A 23,197-nucleotide genomic window follows, 5' to 3' on the forward strand; every position below is an offset into this window, starting at 1 on the left:
AGTGACATGAGCTAGTTTCTTAAAAACAAGGGTTTTTTTTTTTTTCTTGGTTTGCTTTTCTATCATAATTCAGAAGCCCAGTTTAGAAGACTCAGATTTAGATATGTGTTTTCATGTAAATTTAAACTGTAAAATCTTATCATAGAACACAAAAACAAAAGTGCTATTTCAGCTATACTTTTGTCATACCAAAATCCCTCTGAAATATGAACAATTAAGAACATGATTGGGGCGCCTGGGTGGCTCAGTCAGTTAAGCGTCCGCCTTCAGCTCAGTTCATGATCTCAGGGTCCTGGGATCACCACATGAGGCTCCCTGCTCAGCGTGGAGTCCGCTTCTCCCTCTCCTTCCTGCTTGTGCTCTTGGTCTCTTTCTCTAATAAGTAAATAAAATCTTTTTTTAAGATTTTATTTTATTTGACAGAGAGACACAGCGAGAGAGGGAACACAAGGAGGGGGAGTGGGAGAGGGAGAAGCAGGCTTCCCGCTGAGCAGGGAGCCTGATGCGGGGCTCGATCCCAGGACACTGGGATCGTGACCCGAGCCGAAGGCAGACGATTAACGACTGAGCCACCCAGGTGCCCCCAGTAAATAAAATCTTAAAAAAAAAAAAAAAAAAAAAGTAATCTCTGCACCCTACGTGGGGCTTGATCTTACAGCCCTTGAGATCAAGAGTTGTATGCTCTGACTGAGCCAGCCAGTCGCCCAAAAAGCTTCATTTCAAAAGTATACTTAGATATAAATCAACCTTGGAACGGAACTAAAGCCATGAGCAAGACATACAAAATGGCTTAAAAAAAAAAAGTATATAATGGGATTTAAAACTGACTCCTGATAAAAAAGGTTCTAGTTCAAACATATACAACCAGTGTCGAATGAGGAAAAGATTCATGTCCAAGGTCACATGCAGCAAGATCAGTGACGCCTACATTTTTTTCTAACAGATACAACACCTAAAAAAGGAAGCTTGTCAAATGGCTCCTTCCAAAGATGTTTGACATTTTACAGAAGAGGAACAAAGGACCAGAGAGATTAAAGCATGTGCTCAAGGTTATATAATTATTAAGTGGAAAAGAGAGGACTGGATTTAACTACCAATCTCAAAGAAAATCCAACTTTACCCTTTTATCAGAAGTTGTGTGACTCTCGGATATGTTACTTAACCTCTCAGGGCCTTAGTTTTTTAAACCTCTTTTGAGCAGGATTACCATATGATTCAAATAAAGTCACATGTGAGAAAACAAATTAACTGTACTAAGCAATATCAAAGCAAGTTAGCATTATTACTACATGCCATGTCATTTCTTTAATGATACAGTTTATAAAAAGTGAAACTCTTTGGGTTTATACCAAAGTCCAAAGTATTCTAAGATATTCAGAATTCTAATCCACATTAAGTAAATCTGAACGCACGCGGGCATTTTAGATTTCGAGCAAGTAAACCATTTAGGAATTGCATGATGAAAGTATCTCTAAGTCAAGGGCAGTTATGCAACCCACTGCAAGAAAGCTCCTGGAGAATACTGATTAGCATCAGCTTTCTGTCAGAGAGGGAGAACAGAACAAAGAGGCAAGCTAGGCTGTTTCTTTAATAGAAGAAAACATCTTAAACCAGTTAAGAGAAAATATAAAAACAAAAAATTTTTCCTATGGACTCTGTTTTATTCTTAGTTTGAAATTTGATTTGCTGCCACAGTTTGAAATTAGTTGCCAACTAGCTATTAGCTAATTTATGCAACCTTTTCTGGTTCCAAGGAATGAAAACTTAGGTAGCCAAGTCAAACCCTGCACTTCTGGTGAAACCCAGGACAGACTGGCAGCTTACCACTTAAGAGACAAAACACCTGTCAGTTCATTCTAAGTCGGGATCTGGACTACACAGAGTTTGGCGGGGGTGGGGGTGGAGGATGGGATGGACACCGATGATGACTGTGTATCTAAAAATCATCATGAGTTTAAATTTGGCAAGATAAAGATTCAGAGGGTTTAACTGTATTAAAAACAATTTCTAATGCAAAAAAATATTATCCAAAACCCTGGAGCTAAGGCCAAGAGGATGCCCACATGTCCCTTCAATGTCATTCAGAAGCATTCTTTTAACAGGCTCACTCCAAGATGTAGTATTCTAGAAAAATTTAACATTGTTCCACTGTGCTACTTACTATTAAGAGCTCATGTTACATGAAATTATGGATTTGTGTCCTGTAGGAAAGATAACCTGTAGTTTTACTGCCCTACTGGATATTAACCAGTTTTTGCAATCTAACATATAGCAATTCTATGCTGTTATTGAGTACTTCCTCAAATGCTCTTGTAACCAGTTTTACTGATTCCCTCATTCTTTAACAAGCTAAACAGAATCTTTGACCCAGTGTCCACTCAATATTTTTATGAGTTGTGTACCTTCTGGAAAATTATACTTTGAAAAGACTTGTACAAAGTTGTTTAAATAAAACCTAGGAAGAGAACATAATTCAGCTGTATCAGTGTTTCTGTAGTTACTACTTTTCTAAGGGCAAGTTTAAACAGTTTCTTATTTTATCCCCCCAGTGATGGTCAAAACAACCTAAGAAAGGAAGGATGAACACACATAACAAAGCAAGTTAAAGGCAATTATTTAACTTTCAAGAAAGCATGTCTCATTCAATGTGTTATGGAAATACCAGTTAGAAGTTTAGCTAGGCAGGTAGGGAGGGAACTAGCTGCTTTAAAGGATTCTCTTCCTTTAAGGCTGGTCCAGTAACACACATGCACTCAGAGACAGAGGAGCAGGAATACAAAGGGAACATAGTCACCTAACACATTAATAGATTGCCTATAGTCACCTTCCCCAACATAAGCACATCAACTATGCAGATACCCTTTATTCCATGAATTAATTTTAGGAATTAGATGACTAATTCCTCTGGGGCATCAGATTACCTTGGGCTCTGGCTATACACATAACCCGTTTGTTTAAAGCACTCAAAAAGGTATCAAATTACGAATCCAAGGTTTTGATGGCATGAGGGCATATTCCTAGGATGAACCAATAACCACCACCAGCAAAGAATCTTACGTCACTCCCACTTACCCTGCACACAGACATCTGGTTCGTTGTCAGTGTACCAGTCTTGTCTGAGCAGATAACGGAAGTACAACCAAGGGTTTCCACAGAAGGGAGGCTTCGAACAATAGCATTTTTCTTTGCCATTCTGCGAGTTCCAAGAGCCAGGCAGGTGGTGATGACAGCAGGCAGACCTTCAGGAATGGCTGCCACAGCCAGAGCCACCGCAATTTTGAAGTAGTAAATAGCGCCCCTGATCCAGGAGCCTCCATGAACTGGGTCGTTGAAGTGCCCAATGTTTATGATCCAGACTGCAATGCAAATCAGGGAGATGACTTTGGAAAGCTGTTCCCCAAACTCGTCTAGTTTCTGCTGGAGGGGGGTTCTCTCCTGCTCTGTTGCCACCATTTCATCCCGGATCTTGCCAATTTCTGTGTTCACTCCAGTTGCCACCACCACTCCCATGGCTTTGCCAGCAGCTATGTTTGTACCCTACGACAGAAGCAGAGGAAACTGGGTATAAGATTAACATCGCACCCAACTTAAAACTGACTAGCAAACTCAGACCCGGGTGGGTTTTGACTAGAGCACCCAGACTCTCATATCCTACTGGGCCGTGGAGGGTCTGCTCCTCAGAACCAGCCATCCAACCGTGATGCAGGCGGCATGGTACAGCTCTCCTGGATTCTCATCTCATGTGGTCCCCACTCGCCCAGAGCAGCTCCACCCTGACCCCCCTGGAATCTCTATTCACCATACCGAACCTGGCTTGCAGACTAGCTTCGGGCTTGAACAGTGCTCTAACCCCTCTGCGTTCCTCATTTTTCAAACTCCATACAGTCCTCAACCCTAAGCATTCTCCACTGCTGGCTCCAATAGTCCCACCTCCCCTACTTTCATCACCCACAATAAGCAGGGCAACCAGCACCATGTGCTACCTTGAGGATCTCCACTCAAGCACTGGCATTCAAAAAATCAATGAAATCAAGTACAGGGCTCTCTCCCCACCCCACTTTAATTCCTAGCGCAGCATGATACAACTTCATTATTTCCACTGTGATTCTATAGCACTTTACTTACTAGGAGTGGTTAGGCTCCCACACTAACCCACAGAACCTACCACTTGAAATAGCATATAAAATACCAAACAAGCAAAATATACAAATTTCTCAACTTTTTATTTCAAAAAAATTTAACAGAAAAACTGAAGTAGTACAATGAACATCCGTTTTGCTTTTCATCCAGACTCACCGTTAATTAAAGGGTTTGCCACATCTGCTCTCTCTCTAAACACATACCTCGCCCATATCATTTTAATAAGCCTTTTCCACACAAATCTACTTTTCAAGGTTTACAGATAAGGAATTTAAAGATGTTTGACCTGATCTTTTATTCCCCCCTCAAAAACTTGCTAATTAAAACAGACAACACTGGGGAGCCTGGCTGGCTCTGTCAGAAGAGCATGTGACTCTTGATCTTGGGGGTCTTGAGTTCAAGCCCCACACTGGCTGTACGGTTTACTTAAAAATAAACAAACTTAAAACCCTGCAGATTTTAAATTCTGAGAATGTCTCCAAATAAAAATACATTTGACGGGGCGCCTGGGTGGCTCAGTCATTAAGCGTCTGCCTTCGGCTCAGGTCATGATCCCAGGGTCCTGGGATCGACCCCCACATCGGGCTCCCTGCTTGGCAGGAAGCCTGCTTCTCCCTCTTGCACTCCCCCTGCCTGTGTTCCTGCTCTCGCTATCTCTCTGTCAAATAAATAAATAAAATCTTAAAAAAAAAAAAAAATACATCTGACAAAGTACTTACAGAAAAGAGCATGTTCTTTTTATCTTGATTGACAGCCCGTGGGTCCGGGACGGGGTCAGTGTGCTTGATGACAGATACAGACTCACCTAAGCAGGTTGCGAGAAGGGACTGTTAGGTCTGTGCAATTCATACCTAGACCCTGAGCCCTCATCCACTCATGCTACCACCACTCTCAGGAAAGGAGATGAAAGACCCAATTCTCTTGAAGGAAAAAAACTAGTAAAATTTAGAAATAGAATCCCAGTCAATTGTGAATATATATTTATATTTGTTGTAAACTTACGTATACACACTCTCTAATACTTCATAAAAAGGTCAAAGTATATTTATTCTTAACACAATGAACATACTAGATACATTATACGTATAATGAGAAGCATCTACTGGAAAGCCTATTTTTGTTCATTAATGCCAGACATGAGAAATGAAAACATTGTTTTAGAAATATCTTCATTAGTAATGAGTGATCAGACCATTCTATTTCAATAAAATAAAACTGAAAAACAATCAGCACTAAAAACATCACATGGTAGATAAAGGACTACTTGAACTTTTACAATGTCTTGTTGAATCTGGTTTCAACCTTACTTAACATCGCTTATGAAATATATAACTGGGGTTGGTCTGAGTAACATGAAATATGGCTCCAGTTGTTCATTTAAATTTCAGGTAGCCAACTTCACTCTCGATATCCGAACAAACCTGGTTCCTCACTCTAGTCTGAAACTACAGTATCATTATTTAACAAAAAAAACACTGAAGAAGTTTTATGAGAGGTTTTAAAAGATAATTATTTCTGTAGGCATACTATGAAAATCTTCTATGCACCACCTAATCAGTTTCCCAACATTTTATGGCTCAATCAGCTTCAGCTTGTTGCTGCTAATGGGAGTTTTAATAACTAAGCTATTCATAGAGAAACAAAGAGCCCAGGTTACTCACAGCACTACCTCCTAGGACTTCAGCTGCTTTTCAAAACTGATAATCAGATAAATCTTGATTACCTTTGGGTTTTCTATTTACCCTATTTAATTCAGGTTAGCATGGTGTTAAGTTAATCTTCTGACCACCTTACTTCCAGTTAATTAGAACCCTCCACCCTAGACTGTGCCTTTATCAAACAAAAATGGAAAAATGTTCCAAACAATTTCAAATCTAAGCATGCAAACTTTAGGCAGTAAAACATTCACCGTTTTTGGAGGGTGCTAACTTTTGTTAATTGTACATTTGATCATTGCAAATATGTTAGATGCAAGATTAGCATTCCTCCAATGAAAAAAATTATAGCTCCGGAACCTCTCTCTCCTGCCTGGGAAAAGAACACTAAGTAATTAATTCATTTTCATAAAACAGAGAGACAACACTTCAACCTTAAGATTATTACCTCTGCTAATGTAGAAATTTGTAACTTCTTTTTTTAGAAAGTAAAAACATAAAAGAGATTTTTGGTGAAAGCTGTTTTTTTTTTAAAGATTTATTTATTTGACCGAGAGAGAGGAAGAGAGCGAGCGAGCGAGCGAGCACAAGCAGGGGAGTGGGAGAGGGAGAACCAGGCTCCCCACTGAGCAGGGAGCCCAATGCGGGACTCAATCCCAGGACCCCAGGATCATGATCTGAGCCATAGGCAGACGCTTACCCAACTGAGCCACCCAGGCACCCCAAAAGCTAATTTTTGATAAAATTAAAAGACAAATAGAGGTCTTATGAGATGAAAGCCAAGTTTCTTTAAACCCGATACACTGGCAAAAAAGCCAGATTTCTAAAGCACTAAGAAATAACTATCTTGGAGGCGCCTGGGTGGCTTAGTCGTTAAGTGTCTGCCTTCGGCTCAGGTCATGATCCCAGGGTCCTGGGATCGAGCCCCGGGAGCCTGTTTCTCCCTCTCCCACTCCCCCTGCTTGTGTTCCCTCTCTCGCTGTCTCTCTGTCAAATAAATAAATAAAATCTTAAAAAAAAGAAAGAACGAACTATCTTGGACAGGATTAAGATAAAACCCTAAAAAGGGACAGGAGGGGCAGGAGCCAACTCACTCAGCATGGGGTCTGAGCAGGACTTCAACATTCAGAGACCTTTCAACGTATAATGCTTACCTGTGAGAATGGACTGGTCAACTCTTAGAGTAGTAGATTTGATGGAAGTTAATCTTATATCAGCAGGAACTTTGTCACCAACTAGTTGGAGAAAAGGCAGCTAAAATAAGCAATTTTGCAATTCATGTTTCATAGAGATGAATCTGTCTCCAAATAAAACACATCTTAAAGAAAATACATAACCTGTATACAGCACAAATACATAAAAATCTGTTAAACTGAACAAGATAATCAATCACCTTCTCCTTAGGGTCATAAAAACTCTTGCTAAATAGATACCGGATCTGAATTACACAGGAAGGAAGAGAATGCTGCTTGGGGAAAACTCTAAAGACACATTATTTACACACTTACACACACACATGGCATGGTGAGGGGGATCAAGTTGTATATACCATGGTTTATCCCATCTTCAGAAGAGATAAAATATCATGAGAAATAAAACTACAGAGACATAAATTTAAAACAAATTGACAAGAGTTGAGAAAATGCGTCAAGTTTACAAAGATGTATAGAAATAGGGATTCTTATTATAGGAGGACTATAAAATCTGGAAATTTTGGTGTAAATAGGGAAAAAAAAAAAATCAGAGTTCTAAATCACTTTAGAGGCAAGTGCCTGAGCAGAGATCAATGAAATTCTGTGTTATTGCACGGTTAATAAGGACAAATTAAATGCATGTAACGGGGCGCCTGGGTGGCTCAGTTGGTTAAGCGACTGCCTTCGGCTCAGGTCATGATCCTGGAGTCCCTGGATCGAGTCCCGCATCGGGCTCCCTGCTCGGCAGGGAGCCTGCTTCTCCCTCTGACCCTCCCCCATCTCATGTGCTCTCATTCTCTCTGTCTCAAATAAATAAATAAAATCTTTAAAAATAAATAAATAAATAAATAAATAAATGCATGTAACGCATTACATGGTCTATGTAAAAGTAACAGCTCAGTGTTTATAATTCAACTCTGCTTCCAGACTTTGTGACCACCCTTATATGCTGCTGAGTATGAAGAAAAAAAATGTTATAAAACCTCTGAAGTACAGTTTGACAATATATATCAAAACTACAAAGCACAGGTGCGCCTGGGTGGCTCAGTCGTTAAGCGTCTGCCTCCGGCTCAGGTCATGATCCCAGGGTCCTGGTATTGAGCCCCGCATCGGGCTCCTTGCTTGGCGGGAAGCCTGCTTCTCCCTCTCCCACTCCCCCTGCTTGTGTTCCCTCTCTCACTCTCTCTGTCAAATAAATAAATAAAATCTTAAAAAAAAAAAACAAACTACAAAGCACAATCTTTTTACCCCACATAATCCACTACAAGGAATTTACTCTTCAGATAGGCTCAGCAGAATATGTTTAGTCACAGCGTAGTTTTATTATTAACAGTAGAATGATACAACTCCATTCATACTAAAGTGAAAATTTCCTCTAAGATATACTGTATATTAAGGCGGAAAACACAAGTGTGAAGCATCACCTGTACTGACTGTCATTCATATAGGGAAATACCTTTGGGAAGGTATTACAAAATCTTAATGCTAGATAACTGGGTATGGAGTGGAGGGAGACTTTTCACTTTGTACTTTTGAAATCTGATTTATCAAATAAATGAATAAACCTCTTGCATCACCTCAAGAGGATCTGTAAGTCAACTGAGTCTTCTTCCCTGGGCCAAAGAGCTCCTTTAACAGCTCTTAAAGGGTCCACATCTCTAGTTTTGTAGAGTAAATGCCACAGTGCAGATGCAGGAACAGATAAAGCCAATGTTTTACATGGTCTTGAGAATAGTGTCCAGAACACTGTAGACATTCGGGGCGCCTGGGTGGCTCAGTTGGTTAAGCAACTGCCTTCGGCTCAGGTCATGATCCTGGAGTCCCGGGATCGAGTCCCGCATCGGACTCCCTGCTCAGCGGGGGGTCTGCTTCTCCCTCTGATCCTCCCCCTCTCATGCTCTCTGTCTCCCATTCTCTCTCTCAGATAAATAAATTAAAAAATCTTTAAAAAAAAAAAAAAAGAACACTGTAGACATTCAAATATTGTTGAACACATACTTATCAGTACCAAAACAACTGGATATTAAAATAAGTGTACAACAGCTTTCCCTGACTTTCTGAAAAGTAACTATAGTAGTTTTCCAAGTCTGACACAAGGGAGAGCTAAAAATTAGAACAAGTAGTCTCCCCTAGAATTGCATATAGTTTGTTGTTGTTGTTTTGTTTTTGTTTTTTTTAAGAGGGAGTGGGGGGTGGGTGGGAGAGGCAGATAGAGAATCTTAAGCAGGCTCCATGCCCAGCACAGAGCCCAATGCAGGGCTGAATCTCACCACCCTGAGATTACAACCTCAGCCAAAATCAAGTCAGATGCTTAAACGACTGAGCCACCTATGCACCTCTACATATAGTATTTTTAAGTCAAATGTTCATTTTCCATGATTACTCTACATACTGAATTTTAACTGTCTGGTTATATATGTAAACTGGCAAAATAGCCTTCTGTCCAAGTAGATTCATTTCACCTGTTAAGCCTTCAATTTAGCTCTGATTTTTCTGCGTTTCAGAGCTTTGAAGTTCAGAAGACTATGATTTGCTTTTTGAGCTCCAGTTCATTAAACAGCCCTATAGCCTAACTAGGAAATGTGGTCACAAAGCAGCCCAGAAACAGACTGTCAGTATATAATCTCAAGAGGCAAAGATCATCCTTGCATTTGACTGCAGGGACACATTAGGTTAAGGTGGAATTCCTGCTGGAAATGCTTATGCAATGAACAGCAATACTCCCGGACTGAATAAATGAGACCCTTTCACTTTAATTCTGCTCCTACTACAATCAACCATATACGAAACTTCAGTGACCTAAACAGCTAAAATGCCCCATCAAGATGAAAATTTGAAACCATTTAAAATTTTTTACTGTATTATTTCTGGATGTCATAATTAACTTGATCACGCATGATCTGGAACATGAAAAGAATATAAGGTTCAATGATGAACCTATGACCCTAAATGGAAAATTTACTTGAAAATGTTTCTTGCTGTCATAGGCAATTTATGTCACAGGAAAATTTCTAACATGGCACAGGGGTCCCCACAATCTTTAAGTACTAAGACACTTCTGCACTCCAATAGCTGATCATATACCAGCAATTTAAAAGCAGAACATCTGATGCCTGGGTGGTTCAGTCGGTTAAGCGTCTGCCTTTGGCTCAGGTCATGATCCCAGGGTCCTAGGATCAAGCCCCCAGTCAGGCTCTCTGCTCAGCAGGGAGCCTGCTTCTCCCTCTCCCTGCAGCTCCCCCTGTTTTGCGCTCTAAGAAAAAAAAAAAAAAAAAAATCATTTTTTAAAAAATTTATTTGAGAAAGAGAGAGAGCACACATGGGGGGTGGGCTGAGGCAGAAGCAGACTCCCCGCTGAGCAGGAAGCCCAATACGGGGCTCAATCCCAGACCCTGAGATCATGATCTGAGCTAAAGGCAGACACTAAACTGACTGAACCACCCAAGTGCCCAGAACATTTCATTTTATACTGAAAGTTGCATCCTGTTTTTCTAGTTCAACAATTTTATGTATAAGCCACAGCATGTACTCTCATATACCTACCAGATTTAAAGCCAATCTAATATTCAAATTGAGGATAAACTACAAGAAGAGTCAAAGGAAGTATCTTGGCATTTATTTTGCTGTGTTTCACTGGAAGCTCAGAGGATTTAAAATAGGTGGAACGTATCTTTGAGGCAATAAATACCAACATTAAATTTCTTTCCTGGGTAACATGGTCAACATATTAGCTATTAGTTTAAGACAGTATCAATTACTATATATATGCAGCATTAAAACTGGCATTATAAAAAACCAGCTACTTTCCCCCCTAAAGGTTTTTCTTTTTAAGATTTTATTTTTAAGGAATCTCTATGCCCAACATGGGAATCAAACTCACAACCCTGACATCAAGAGTTGCACACTCTACTGACTGAGCCAGCCAGGCACCCCTGCCCCAAAGGTCTATTTTAAATATATTAAATAATTTATTTGCTGTACAGAAATTGTATGGATACACATTTAATTGTTGGCCAAATATTTAGAAATGACTCAGCTGTCAAATGCTAGTAGAACAAATGAACTGGGAAGCCCTTAAAAACTGACCTCAAGCTTTTCTCAACTTTTCTTCCATCTGACAACAGCCATTCTAACTGGGAGGCAATTAAATATTTAGGAGTTAAAAGAAAAATATTATCTGGGAGCCATTTATAAACTATACAACCTCAGGACCCGCTCTTCAAGAATCTGGTTCAAGGGGCGCCTGGGTGGCTCAGTCATTAAGCTTCTGCCTTCGGGGCGCCTGGGTGGCTCAGTCGTTGAGCGTCTGCCTTCGGCTCAGGTCATGATCCCAGAGTCCTGGGATGGAGTCCCACATCGGGCTCCCTGCTCGGCGGGAAGCCTGCTTCTCCCTCTCCCACTCCCCCTGCTTGTGTTCCTGCTCTCGCTCTCTCTCTCTCTCTGTCAAATAAATAAATAAAATCTTAAAAAAAAAAAAAGAAATCTTCTGCCTTCGCCTCAGGTCATGATCTCAGGGATTGAGCCCCGCATTGGGCTCCCTGCTCCATGGGAAGCCTGCTTCTCCGTCTCCCACTGCCCATGCTTGTGTTCCCTCTCTCGCTATGTCTCTCTCTGTCAAATAAATAAAATCTTAAAAAAAAAAAAAATCTGGTTCAATGCATTTGGGATGGGAATCCACCTTTTAAAAAGTTCTCCAAACACAAAAAATACAAGAAACAACAACAAAGCATAATAATGGGTTTCAGATCCCATGAAGGGCTTATTCAGAACAGCCTGTTTACTTTGTGCTGTTTTTCATGTGCCAAGTATGCCAGCTCTAGGCCAAGAAGACCTTAATTACCCCAACACCTGAGAAATTTATTACCTTAAAGTTTTACATTGGGGGCACCTGGGTGGCTCAGTCAATTAAGCATCTTGACAGAGCAGGAACACAAGCAGAGGGAGTGGGAGAGAGAGAAGCAGGCTTCCAGCCGAGCAGGGAGCCCGATGCGGGGCTCGATCCCAGGACCTTGGATCATGACCTGAGTTGAAGGCAGATGCTTAACAACTGAGCCACCCAGGCGCCCCAGCCAGCTTGACTCTTGATTTCAGCTCAGGTCATGATTTCAGGGTCGTTGCATTGAGCCCCACATTGGGCTCTGCGATTAGCAGAGTTGGCTTGAAATTCTCTCCCTCTCCCTCACCCTCTGTCCCTCCCCCTGCTCATTTGCAAAGGTGCAAGCTCTCTCCCAAATAAAGTTTTACATTTGTTTCCATTTGTAACTGATCTCTGTGAGAAAGCAGCATAAATCCATACAGAAGCATCAATCCAAACTGGTCTTAAAAAACCTGCTATGGGGGCGCCTGGGTGGCTCAGATGGTTAAGTGTCTGCCTTCAGCTTGGGTCACAATCCCAGGGTCCTGGGATCAAGCCCCACATCAGGCTCCTGGCTCAGCAGGGAGCCTGCTTCTCCCTCTGCCCCTCCCCGTGCTCATGTGCTGTGTATCGAATGAATTAAACTTAAAAAACAACAACAACAAAAAAAAACCCCTGCTTTGTTCTAGTATTCTCTTAGCTAGAAAAACCCTCACATCATCTTAACCCATGTCCTCATTTTAGTTAGGAAACTAAAGCTCAAAATAAAAGGGATTTTACCTAAGGAACTTCAATTAAGGAAAGACTTAACCTACTGTGTGACTCTGCTTTGTATTTTTCTAAGAGTCAATTTAGGATTGAATCCATTAAGAAGCACACTCTAAGGAAGGAAAAGATTCATAAGATTCAATGGATACTTTTCAAACTAAGACATAACTTTCTTTTGTCTGCAGGCTTCTATGAATTTCAGACAGAGGGCTTTGTGAGTGAGGAGCAGGCAGTGCTGTTCCTGATGATCACACCCAGTAATATTTCCCTGATGGGGCATGTCAATGCCCTTAGGGCAAGTGGTAGTGGAAAATTCTTACTCTTGCCAAGTGGATGCTCTGCAATTTTTTCCTCTGAAATTTTTTCCCCGTCTCTTGGGTTCTGGTGGTGTAATAAAAGAATAAACTCTATTATAAATGCCTTCGATTTGTTTAACATCTGACACTTTTCAAATTCAGCTCTTGGCTTCATAAGTCTGTAAGCTCTTTAATCTGCTACCACAATAGGGATTTCTACTCTGAACAAAATCCTCAATGTATACTTTATGCTAGGTCACCAAGAATGCAAGTAGAAGTCAAAGGAAATTACTCTGCCACATTTTAGAAATGAACACAAACTTTATCTTAAAACCTGGGAAAGAATATTCGTAAGCCATGGTACTTAAACGATGTTACACCATTCCATCAAAAATAAATACTGATGGGGGCGCCTGGCTGGCTCAGTCGGTAGAGCATGTGGTTCCTGATCTCGGGGGTTGTGAGTTCAAGCCCCTGCTGGGTGTTGAGATTACTAAAAAAAATTAAATAAACTTTAAAATGAATGAATACTGATAGTTAAAATCAGCATTACTTAGAAAAGGCCTTAAAAAATATTTATTTTATATAAAGAGAGCACACACATATGTTGGCAGTAGGGGAGGGAAGAAGGGGCAGGGGAAGAGAGAATCTTAAGCAGACTTCACACTAAGCAGAGAGCCTGATCCAGGGGTCAATCTCATGACCCTGAGATCAAGACCTGAGCTGAAACTAAGAGTTGGATGCTTAACCGACTGTGTGACCCAGGTGCCCCACAGAAAAGGCCTCTTTATGAATTGGTTATATGTAGGGGGAAAAAAAATCTACTTTACTGTGACAAATTCTACCAGCTATTCAAGTCTTTTCTAAGGAAAAACTATATATAAGATCAGAAATTACCTCCTAAATATCACTATTGTTTTTGAGTTTAAATGGCTCCTAGGAAAAGCAAGCTGTAATAGAATTAACCTAAATTACTTAAACATTTAACTATGACTCAAACATTTTCATTATGTTTCTGATTTGAGTCATAGATTTTTATAGTCAGACAGAGTGAATGAAATTCCTCACTTGAGAAGCCCACTTGCCTACTTTCTCCAGGCCTCAGAGTGAGCAGGGAAGGAACATCACAAATCGCTAATACCAAGTTTGCTCCCAGTCCATTTTTTGGGAGTATTACCCATGAGAAGACTCATCTTTCAAAAATGCAAATGTTAAAAAAAAAAAAAAAAAAGAGCAAATGTAATACTCTTATTTAAATTTAAAATGTTTCAATAGTGGGACGCCTGGGTGGCTCAGTCATTAAGCGTCTGCCCTCGGCTAGGGTCGTGATCCCAGGGTCCTGGGATCAAGCCCCGCATCGGGCTCCCTGCTCCTGTGTCTGCTTCTCCCTCCCCCTGCTCATGTGTGCTCTCTCTCTCTCCCCCTCTCAAATAAATAAAATCTTTTAAAAAAAAATAAAATGTTTCAATAGTTTCTTCCTCCCAGAACTGAGATCAAGTTAGTATCTTAACCGTGGTTTATAGGACCTCCCAGGACCTGGCTGCTGCTTGCTTCTGACCACAATCCCCTTCCTCTAACACAACACAATGGTTTCCAATTCCTCAAAGTTCTTTCTGAGTCTCACACACCCTCTTCTCCTTCACCCCACCTGACCCCACCCAGCAAGGCTTTCCGTGAACTCCCACTTTAGGTTGCTATCCCTTTCAATGTGCCCACAGACAGCGGTCCTTTCCTTTTCCAAGGCTCTCACACCACGTGCTTGGTAAGTCTTCCTACTCAGTCACTGCTCCTTTCCTAGCCCCAAGCACTGTGCTACTGCACAGTGGGCACCAGGTAAAAAATCTGTCAACGAATGAAGTACTTGCACACATTATTTCCTTTAATAAACCAGCATCACAGATTTATATTATCAAGTTGAAGAACATCACAAAAAGAACAAGGAAGAGAGTCAGGACCAAAGAGATCTCAGACTTGGTTGAGCCGAATGAGGCAACAGTGATTGTTACTTAAATTCTACATTTAGACTATCAACAAAAAAACCATGTATGCTAGCAGAGATTGGAGGTGTAGGGGAAAGAGCACATGTGAGAGCAGGGCTTTAGCTGGTAAGGCAATGAAGGTTGCCAAAGAAGTGTCCTTAGCCTGTAAAAGCAGACTAAGGAGTGTCTAGACTATCAACCAGACTCCATTTACATAATGGCATTTAAGTCTGGGCACCAAAGAAAACCATCAAGATGGTAAAGGGTTTGAAAATAATTACATGAACAGCTGAAAGAGCTAAAACTAGCTTGGAAATTAAAATTTTAGCATAGGGCGCCTGAGTGGCTCAGATGGTTGAAAGTCTGCCTACAGCTTGGGTCATGATCTTCAGGTCCTGGGATCAGGCTCCCAGCTCAGCGAGGAGTCTGCTTCTCCCCCTGCTTGTGCTCTCTCTCTCTCTCTCTCAGATGAATAAATAAAATCTTTAAAAAATAAAATAAAATTTTAGCATATACCACACTGTTAGCACTCAAGACTCCCCGTTCCACCACAACTGTCTCTTTCGACTGGACAAGCTGCAGCTGCTCCAGGTTCTAGTCATTTAAGCTCCCCTCCGGTTCTAAAAGGCCCATGAATTTACCTTCACCCACCTAACGGGGCTATCATGGCAGGAGGAATCAAACTTGTGTGTGACTAAAAAGTGAAAAACTAACGTACAGAACAGATGAGTATATTGTAGCTAGTAATAAGGAATATTTTATAATAAAACAGACTAAAAAAGGCATAGCTGGTCCTAAAGAGCCAAATTTCCAGTGACTGGAGGCGTCAGGTAACAGCTCAGGAGATGCTGCAGAAGCAGCCCACCACTAAGCAAGCTTACAGCACACAGTATCTGGCATACCCACCAACAGTTTTCTCATTATTACAAAAGTAAAGCCTGCTTTTAAAAGGTGAAAACCCGTTCCTCAGTCCCCTCATCCAAATAGATACCAGCTGTTAACATCTTTCTCTCCTAGGCATCTCTCTACGGATAACACTTAACTAAAACTTGATTAAAACAGAAATCACAAACCTTTTACATTAATATATACTTATCTGTCTCATGCTTTTTTAATGGCTGCATAGTGCTAACACCCACTAAAATTTGGGGAATGCCTGCTTATTCCATACCAACCACTGCCATAAGGGCGTTATGGGTTACTAACAACCTTCATAATTTTAAGAAAGAGGCGGTCATCTTCATTCCTAGTTTACAGATGAGAAAAATGAGGCACACAAAGCAAACTTGCTCAAGGTCACAGCGTTTATAGCCATACTACATAGTAAGTCAGTCACCATTTTCATGGCCATCTAGGCATTTCTTATTTTTCCTATTACACTGTTATATGCTAAACCTCTTTGTGCACTGAGATTACTTCCGGAGGACAGATTCATAGAAGCAGAATTTTCCCACATATACTCCCACCAAATTTAATCCCTGCCATTTCTTCATTCTCAATCTTCTATTTTTCTGAGCATTGGAATACTTTATTTTTCAAAATTCTTTTATCTTCAAGATCAAAGTTGTTTTACATTTTTACATAGTCAAATCTGGTGCTCTTGGAAGTTCTGTATCACACTTAGGAAATGTGTTCCCAATACAACGTGCTTTCTTCTAATTTTTCCAAAATCTTAATCAGAGTGACATGGATAGAGATGGTACTTACTGGTACTGTGACTACCTCTGAGTCATGGGGAATGGGGAGGAGGTAATTACACGAAATCAGGAAATGCCAGCCCCAGGAGATTTAGGTGAGGCTTCAAGATCAACTAGTCCATCGTGATCTGATGGTCAAAGGAGACCTTCCTGAGTCCCTTGTTTCTCAGGTTCTTAAAAGTCTTAGCTACCCTGACTGATGAATGAAGGGCCCTAGGTCTCAAAACTCTCTGCTTCTAATACATCTGCACTGATTTCTATAAGACTATTTGCTCTTCTGCTTATGTACAAGTTCTTAAGATTAAGAACTTAACATCTCTGATTCTGAAACAGAATTATGACTTATAGGAACACCTAAGATAATGATTTCTACACTATCTGGATGCAGAGGCTCAGACTTACACCTCCAGATAGCCCTTTCTTCTATCCTTCTCACTGCAAAACAACTCCATATGGGGGAAAAGGCACGAGAGCAAACCTGCTCCCCACCTTATTTGGTCATACATTTTTGCTTCTACTTCTCTGATCCATGTTTATCATTTTAGAGCATTTGGGTTTGTTGCTTTTTGTTTTTGGGGGGGGGGGGTAAGTAATCTCTACTCCCAACGTCAGGGCTTAAACTCATGATCTCAAGATCAAGAGAGTCTCATGCTCTATCAACTAAGTCAGTCAGGCACCCCATGTTTATCATTTTAGAAACAGGTAAAAGCTATTTAACAATGTTCCAGCAATACTATGTAAATTGCTTAACAATGTTTTACTTAATTACACCACTTAATTATACTTCTTTTCCCCCTCCCCAGTTTTATTGAGATCAACATATAACACTGTATAAACTTAAGGTGTACAACATGATGTGATATATGTATAAACTGCAAAATGATTACTATAATTAGTTAATACATCCGTCAGCTCATAGTTTTAATTTTTTTTCCTTGTGGTAAGAGCTTTTAGCAACTTTCAAATATATAGTGTTGTTAACTATAGTCACCATCTTTGACATTACATCCCCTGAACATGTGTCTTACAATTGGAATTTTGTACCTTTTGGCCACCTTCACCCAGTTACCTCACCTGGATGTCCCTGGCAAACACCAATCTGATCTGTTTCTAGGAGTTTTGGTTGTTTTTTTTTTTTTTAGATTCTACATATAAATCAGACCACACAATATGTGCCTTTCTCTGACTTATTTCACTTAACATAACACCCTCAAGGTCTATCCCTGTTGTTGCAACTGGCATGTTTTCCTTCTTTTTTATGGCTGAGTAATATTCCACTGCACATGTATAACACATTTCTTTACCCATTCATCCATCAACAGATGTTTAGGTTGTTTCCATGTCTTGCCTATTGTAAACAACACTACAAGTAACATAGGGGGTACAGATATTTCTTTGGGATAGTGATTTCTTTTCCTTCAGATATATACCCAGAAATGGAACTGCTGGATCCTATGGAGTACGTACTTTTAAAAAACATTGCTCTAAGCAGCTAGCCAGATCTGAAGGCCTGTTTTTGTCTGTTTTTAAAAGAGCCCTCAATGGGGCACCTGGATGGCTCAGCAAGTTAAGGGTCTGACTCTTGATTTCGGCTCAGGTCATGATCCCAGGGTCGTGAGATGGAGCCCCAGGTCAGGCTCTGAGCTCAGCATGGAGTCTGCTTGAGATTCTCTCCCTCTCCCAGTCCCCACTTCAAGTGGGTGCACACACATGCTTTCTCAAATAAATGAAAAAAAAAAATAAATCTTTAAAAGAGCCTGTAAGAGAAAAATGATTTTTATAATTTTAGAGGCTTAATTAAAAAAATTACATATATTTTTCTACAGAGACTGTGTGGGGCCCATAGAGCCTCAAATATTTACTAAAAGGCTCTGTATGCCAAAAAAAAAAAACCAACAAAAAAAAACACCTCTCTGCTCTATAGCACAGAATCTTGGGTATTTGTATCAGCGGTTAGGGAGCTTGGCAGTTATGGATTAAAGTGTTTGCTGACTTTCAGACTGCTCCAAATCCTTTTTTTCCTAAAAGCAAAAGTACACCTGGACTCATGGCCCCAGTTAACAAATGATAAGACCATGTTATCAGAATCAGACATCTTCTAGAGCCAGAAAGCTCCTTTAAAAAGTCTACTCCAATTACCCAATTCTGTAGAGGTTAATCTGTCCAGTGTCATGCAGAATTAGAATAATAATCCGGGTTCTTCTGTCAATCAGTCATCTTTGTATTTTACAACTTTGTCTTTCCTTTCCCTCAACTGCTTGGAAACACCGCTTCACAGGTTATTAATTTCCATTACTGGAAGGTGACTATCAACAGTGGAACTTTTCTTCCCTTAAATAGCTGCCAAGTTTAAGAATTAGTTTTTTTATTGACTAAATCCCAAAACTGCTGGCACTACTTACTGAACATTAACTTTTCATTTTAGGAAATAAATCAATTTCTTTAGAAGCTAAAGCAAATGGAATTTTATGTTAAGACTGTCATTTCTATCACATAATCTTAAGATATGATTTGCTCCCAAGTATACTTACTATAGGACAGAAATCATCAAGGATACTTCTATCTTTGTACTATTCACCAACTCCAGGTTACCAACATACATAAAGTTTGTTGGTTTTTTTTTTAAAGATTTTATTTATTTGACAGAGAAAGACACAACGAGAGAAGGAACACAAGCAGGGGGAGTGGGGAGAAGGAGAAGTAGGCTTCCTGCGGAGCTCTATCCCAGGACCCTGGAATCATGACCTGAGCTGAAGGCAGACGCTTAACGACTAAGCCAGCCAGGTGCCCCCATAAAGTTTGTTTTAAACAATCCTGAAAACGAAGGCGTTGAGAGTCAATAAATAACCCCCCCAGGCATACACTAGAACCCCTAAAATTCTGAAGTGAAGACTTTTATGACTACCATAGCTTGATTCACTTTGATAAGATTAGCAAATAATCCAGAAAACGTAAAAATATGGATGTTTGTTTCTCATAAAATTATACCTGATTTTACGAATATGGGTTTCCAGCCATCCAAATATTTTCCTGGCATTAAGGTAATACAAAAGTACTGTGGCTTCAGATGATGAAAATGTAGTAACTATCTCCGTATTTAACTTGCCAGAGCAATTTTATTTGGCTCCTATATTCTAGATACTTCTAAGGTTTACATAGCATCTGCTATGCATGCTTACACAATGTCTCCTTGGAAAGGTTATTAGCTGGTATAGCAACATCTGAAATTTAACTTCCTTAATCCCTACGTCTCCCCCTCAAAAAACCTCCTGGTCCAGCCTAGCCTTCAGAAAGTTCAGCAGAACTACTCTATACTCATCCAAAAGCTAGCAAAAAGGACTTTATCACCTGAATTTAAGAGATGAACCCTATATCCAAAAAAATGGCTACAAAAAGATCTCTTTTTCTGTAAGTATCCAAATAGTAACTCCACACTTGCTTTTATCTCCAAAATAGTTCACAATATTCTCCAGTTTTTCAATTCATCAAAGAATCCCTCAAACTTAATTTCATAATTTAAATGAAAATATAAAAGTTACCATGTCTAAAAGCACAGATCATGCCATTTATCCCTTAGGCTATGTAGAGAGTAAGACTGACTGCCAAGAAATAATTTAGATCTACACTTAAAATTCAAGTTCATTTCTTTGGTTCACAGAACTGAATTACTGTGCTAAATGCCAAATGGCAGAGTCAATCAGATTATTAATCCTAATAAAAGTAGAAGTTAAAAAGCCTCAACATGTATAGTTTTAATGTTTTAATAAATAAACACTTATTCATCTGGCTCAGGTTAAGCAGTCACAGTATGTTTATCCAAAAAGGTTCCATACATCCTTGTACACGTCTTAGGATTACGTGTTACCCAATTCAGTGACCCACTGGTTCTAGTAATTCAGCAAAACTATGATTTCTAATTTGGATATAGATATACAACCACCATGAAAAGTCACCAAACAGACCAAATAATATATTGACAACCTAAAAATTAAATTGTGATCTGGCTTCAACATGATAAGGGCCACCTACAAAAGCCACAGCTAACATAAGACTTCATGATAAAAGACTACACTTACCCCCTATGATCAGGAACAAGACAAGAATGTCTACTCTTGCCACTTCTATTCAATATTCTACTGGGGATTCTATTTACAAGAAACAAGAAAAAGAAACAAAAGGCACCCAGATGGGAAAGACACAGAAATATTTGTTTGTAGATAACATGATCTTATTTACAGAAAATCTTAAGGGCTCTTAAAAAACTAGTAAGATTCCAGCAAGATTGCAAGGTTTAAGATACAGACAAAAATCAATTGTATTTCTATACACCAGCAAAGAATAATCTAAAATGAAATAGAGAAAACAATCCCAATTACACATAGCTTCCAAACAAAAAAAAACATAAAATACTTACGAATAAACAAGACTTGTACACTGTAAACAACAGAATGCTAAAATAAAAGACCTAAATAAATGGAAAGACACCCTACATTATCATCCAAGTGGCATTTTCTTGCACTGGAAGATTTAATGTTGTTGGTGGCCATACTCCCCAAAATTATCTATACAATTAACATAACTCTTACCAAGATCCTAGGTGTTTGTTTTGGAGAAAATAGCAAGCTAATCTTAAATTTATATGGAAATGCAAGGGAACCAGTATACTCCAAACCATAAAGAAAAACAACAAAGTAGAGAGGACACAAACTCAATGATGTCAAAACTTACTACACAAAGTACAGTAACCAAGACAGTGTGGTGTTGGCATAAGGATAGACACACAGATCAATGGAATAATAGTCCATTTGTAGTGGAAAATGTGGTCAATTGATTTTTGACAAGGGTGCCAGGACAATTCAATGAATGTCTTTTCAACAAATGGTGCTCAGACAACTGGATATCCAAACTGCAAAAGAAGGAAGCCCGACACCTGCACACCTCACACCACATAGAAAAACCTTTGTGACCTTAGATTAGGCAACAGTACCTCAGGACACCAAAAGCACAAGCAACAAAAGAAAAAAACTGACAAATGGGACTTTATCAAAATCAAAAATATTTATGCTACAAAGAACACCAAGAAAGTAAAAAGAAAACCTACAGAATGGGAAAAATTATCGGAAAGCACATCTGGTAAGACAGGATATGTAAAAACAAAACAAAACAAAACCTTACAGATGACTAAAAAGACAAATAACCCAATTTAAATAGATAAGGATTTGAAAAGACATTTCTCCAAAGACAACATACTAACAGAAAATAAACATAGGACAAGATGCTCAACATCATTAGGAAATTAGGAAGATACCACTTCATGGCTAAAATTAGAAAATAAAGATAATAACAAGTGTTGGTGAGAATGTGGAGAAACTAGAACTTAAATGTTGCTAGTGGAAATGAAAAATAACGCAACCACTTCAGATAACAGATTGGAAGTTGTTCAAAATGTTAAACATAGAGTAGTCATATGCCCCAGCAATGCCATGGCTAAGGGCGTACCTAAGAGATTGAAAGCATACGTTTACACAAAAACTTGTACACAAATATTCACAGTAGCATTATTCATAATGGCCAAGAAGGGGAAACAACCCAAATGTTGGTGAACTGATGGATGGATAAATAAAATGTGGTACACCCGAACAATGGGATATTCAGCCATAAAAAGTAATGAGATACATTATACACATGATGGAAAAATATGTGACCCATGCTGCATGGATGAATTCTGAAAAACAATATACCAGGTGAAGAAGGCAGTCTCAAAGGCCATATATTGTATGGTCCCATTTATATGCAATATCCAGAATAAACTGTGGCTGCTGGGGCCTACGGGCAAGGGGCAGGGGGAGTGACTGCTAATGTTCTGCATCCCTCAGAATGGTCAAAATTCAAGAAGAGTAGTATACAAGAGCCCAGTGTTGAAGCACCGCACATGCTTTTAGCAATCCATGTACAGTGGGGGAAAGAGTAGGAAGGAAAAAGCATTAAACTATTAGAACTGCTCGCACTCCCCACAAAGGTTTCAGAAAGAGGTGAAAGCAGAATGGGGGTTTCAACGTGTTTATTGCTTAACATAGTTACTAGTAAGTCTATTCACCTAAGATGAGGGATTTAAACTCATCTTCTAATATTAAACCAATTGTTTTTTGAATAGTAAAAGAAAGGGAGTAGTTGCCAGAAGCTGGAGAAGGGCTTAAAGGGAAGTAACTGTTCAATGGGAACAGAAGATCAGTTTGAGAAAATGAAAAAGTTCTGGAGATGGATGGATGATGGTCTGGAGATGGTCGCACAACAATGTGAATGTGCTTAATGCCACGGAACTATACATTTAAAAACAGTTAAAATGGTAAACTTTATATTCTGTGTATTTTACCACAACATATACAAATAAGGGTATTCTAGTAGACTGGAAGTTTTAGGTCACACACACTGAATCAATCATTATTTGTCCTTCCTAAACCATCAAACACATACAAACATACAAAACACTACATTATAGGAAACAGAATTTCACAGCGGGCAAGAAAAGTCAGGTAAATTAGGGCTATAACCAAAGCTTTGCCACTGTGAGATCTGGGCAAATTAATAAATTATATAAAGTTTAACTTCCCAAA

At 39.6% G+C, this 23,197-nt stretch overlaps 1 protein-coding gene across 2 annotated transcripts in view; it reads right to left on the reverse strand.

Moving 5' to 3' along the window:
* The window catches only part of ATP2A2 (ATPase sarcoplasmic/endoplasmic reticulum Ca2+ transporting 2), a 57,376-nt gene that overhangs the window by 16,785 nt on the left and 17,394 nt on the right, over positions 1–23,197 (reverse strand). For both annotated transcript variants that reach the window (XR_004302618.1, XM_032431629.1), the window contains exons 6-8: positions 6,950–7,030; positions 4,860–4,945; positions 3,073–3,537 (exon numbers count right to left, since the gene is read on the reverse strand). Coding sequence is in view for 1 of the 2 variants with exons in the window: in XM_032431629.1 (XP_032287520.1) it covers positions 3,073–3,537; positions 4,860–4,945; positions 6,950–7,030 (632 nt within the window). In the remaining variant the exon portion in view is untranslated. The remainder of the gene's footprint in view (positions 1–3,072; positions 3,538–4,859; positions 4,946–6,949; positions 7,031–23,197) is intronic.

The sequence above is a fragment of the Phoca vitulina genome, unplaced genomic scaffold (genome assembly GCF_004348235.1).
Source record: "Phoca vitulina isolate PV1807 unplaced genomic scaffold, GSC_HSeal_1.0 scaffold46, whole genome shotgun sequence".
Lineage (NCBI taxonomy): Eukaryota > Metazoa > Chordata > Mammalia > Carnivora > Phocidae > Phoca > Phoca vitulina.